Source organism: Austrofundulus limnaeus, unplaced genomic scaffold (genome assembly GCF_001266775.1).
Source record: "Austrofundulus limnaeus strain Quisiro unplaced genomic scaffold, Austrofundulus_limnaeus-1.0 Scaffold8, whole genome shotgun sequence".
NCBI lineage: Eukaryota > Metazoa > Chordata > Actinopteri > Cyprinodontiformes > Rivulidae > Austrofundulus > Austrofundulus limnaeus.
The window spans coordinates 4655080-4656803 of record NW_013952410.1 but is presented as its reverse complement, the minus strand read 5'-3'; the positions used below and the strand labels follow the sequence as shown (position 1 = coordinate 4656803).

Genomic DNA, 1724 nt, shown 5'->3' with positions numbered 1-1724 from the left:
TTATTTATTTATTTATTTATTTTTTGTAACTATTAAATTTATCTCTATCCACCTAATTACCAAACAGCACTTTAAAAGACACCCAGTTCTAGCTGCCAGTAAACAAGCTTGTGTCTTGGTGTTCTGTTTTGGGTTTGAGTGTTTTAACACCCATGCAGCTTGTGCCAAGCAGCACAATCAAGCTCCAGTTAAGTCCAAGAGCAGAAGACACTGTGTGTTTTGTTTTGAGAGCCCACTGGGTGTTTTTCAGTTGGACATATCACAGCTCTGGCCTTAGGCCAAAGGAAAAGAGGACTTTTTTTTGTTCCTTTTTTAAATCTTAAGTTTGAAGTAGTGTAATCTGAGCCTCCTGATGATACTCTGAAGCCCAGGTGGCAAATTCTTTGGATTCTGGGATATCTGTGTGTCCTGCACAGTAAAGTCTTTATATTCAGGCTTGATTCTATCGTGCTTTCTGTCGTCAGTGGAAATAGTTTCTTTCTTCTTTTTTTTTGCTCAGACAGAAACAGTTTAAGGCAGTGATTAATTTTAGGTTGACTTTACAGGGTTCCTGTGGATCCTTAAAAAGTCTTAAAAGGCAATGAATTCATCAATCCTAAAATAAGGCCTTAATTAGCCTTAAAATGTCTTAAACCAACCTTTCAGAGGTCTTAAAAATGTTAAAACATGGTAGGATGGTTGTAATTTGTGTCAAATATTAAAATAATTGGTAACTTTAAAAAAATTAAATAATTTACAGATTTCCTCTCGTAGTTCGTTGTTTTGTTTTAAAAACGTTTGGCTAACATTGTTAACTGGGGTTTTTTTTTTCATTTGTGTTTATTGTGAAGTTGGTCTTAAATTTTATTTCAAGTGGCATTAATTAGGTCTTACAAAGTCTTAAATTCGATTTGCCTTTAGCTGTAGGAACCCTGCTTTAGCCTGATAATAAAAAGATTAAATCCCAGTTGGAAGATCAGGGGTTCAGCCCCAAAGTGTCTTTAGGCAGCACCTGCACGAGGTTAAAAGGTATTTAAATAGGTTTATCACTGGCTATAACTCATTCTTTATACATTCTTTGTAAATAACATGTAGCAGAAGCTGCTAGTCATTAATTTGGCGGTAACAGGGACGGTTACGTTAAAGGAAACCTGTCATTTTCTAAACATAAGTCATAATAACAAACAATTCTTTCATTTTTCATGTTTTTTCACAGACACAATTTGGCTTCTCCATCTGGCTTTCCACACTCTTCTTCACCAGGAGCAGATTCTCTCAGTGAGCCTTTGAGAAGTGGTGCTTTTGGTGTAAATATTCCAAACATCAGCACCTCAGTTTACAATGGTGGAGCTGAGTCTAGGCCCACAGGTAAATTAATACAGCTTATATGCTTTAAAATGTAGTCCCACCACACACGATCAACCCCACTGAGGCCTTGGTTTTTTCCTTAGGTGAGCTGCAGTATTCACCTGCTGTCTTACAACAACGAATGTCAGCAGAGCTTCAGTACCTGGAGTCCATTGAGGAGTCAATCAAGCAGATGGGAGACATAGAGAGACTAATGGGTGTGTCCGTGGCACAACAGGAGAGTGCATCATTGGCTCAAATGCTCAAGGTACCAGAGATATTTTTGTCTCCCAGTTGTAATAAGGATGTAAGGATTCAAAGTATCATTTTTGTTCATAAAGATTTGGATAATAGAAGTTGAGCTGGTGCTGTTTGCTACTCCTATATATATATATATA

The 1724-nt window shown here is 37.1% G+C and overlaps 1 protein-coding gene across 4 annotated transcripts in view; it reads left to right on the top strand.

Moving 5' to 3' along the window:
- Positions 1–1724, top strand: part of cep350 (centrosomal protein 350) — a 44807-nt gene that overhangs the window by 24160 nt on the left and 18923 nt on the right. For all 4 annotated transcript variants that reach the window (XM_014000805.1, XM_014000809.1, XM_014000798.1 and 1 more), the window contains exons 16-17: positions 1196–1347; positions 1431–1594. In XM_014000805.1, coding sequence (XP_013856259.1) covers positions 1196–1347; positions 1431–1594 — 316 coding nt within the window. The remainder of the gene's footprint in view (positions 1–1195; positions 1348–1430; positions 1595–1724) is intronic.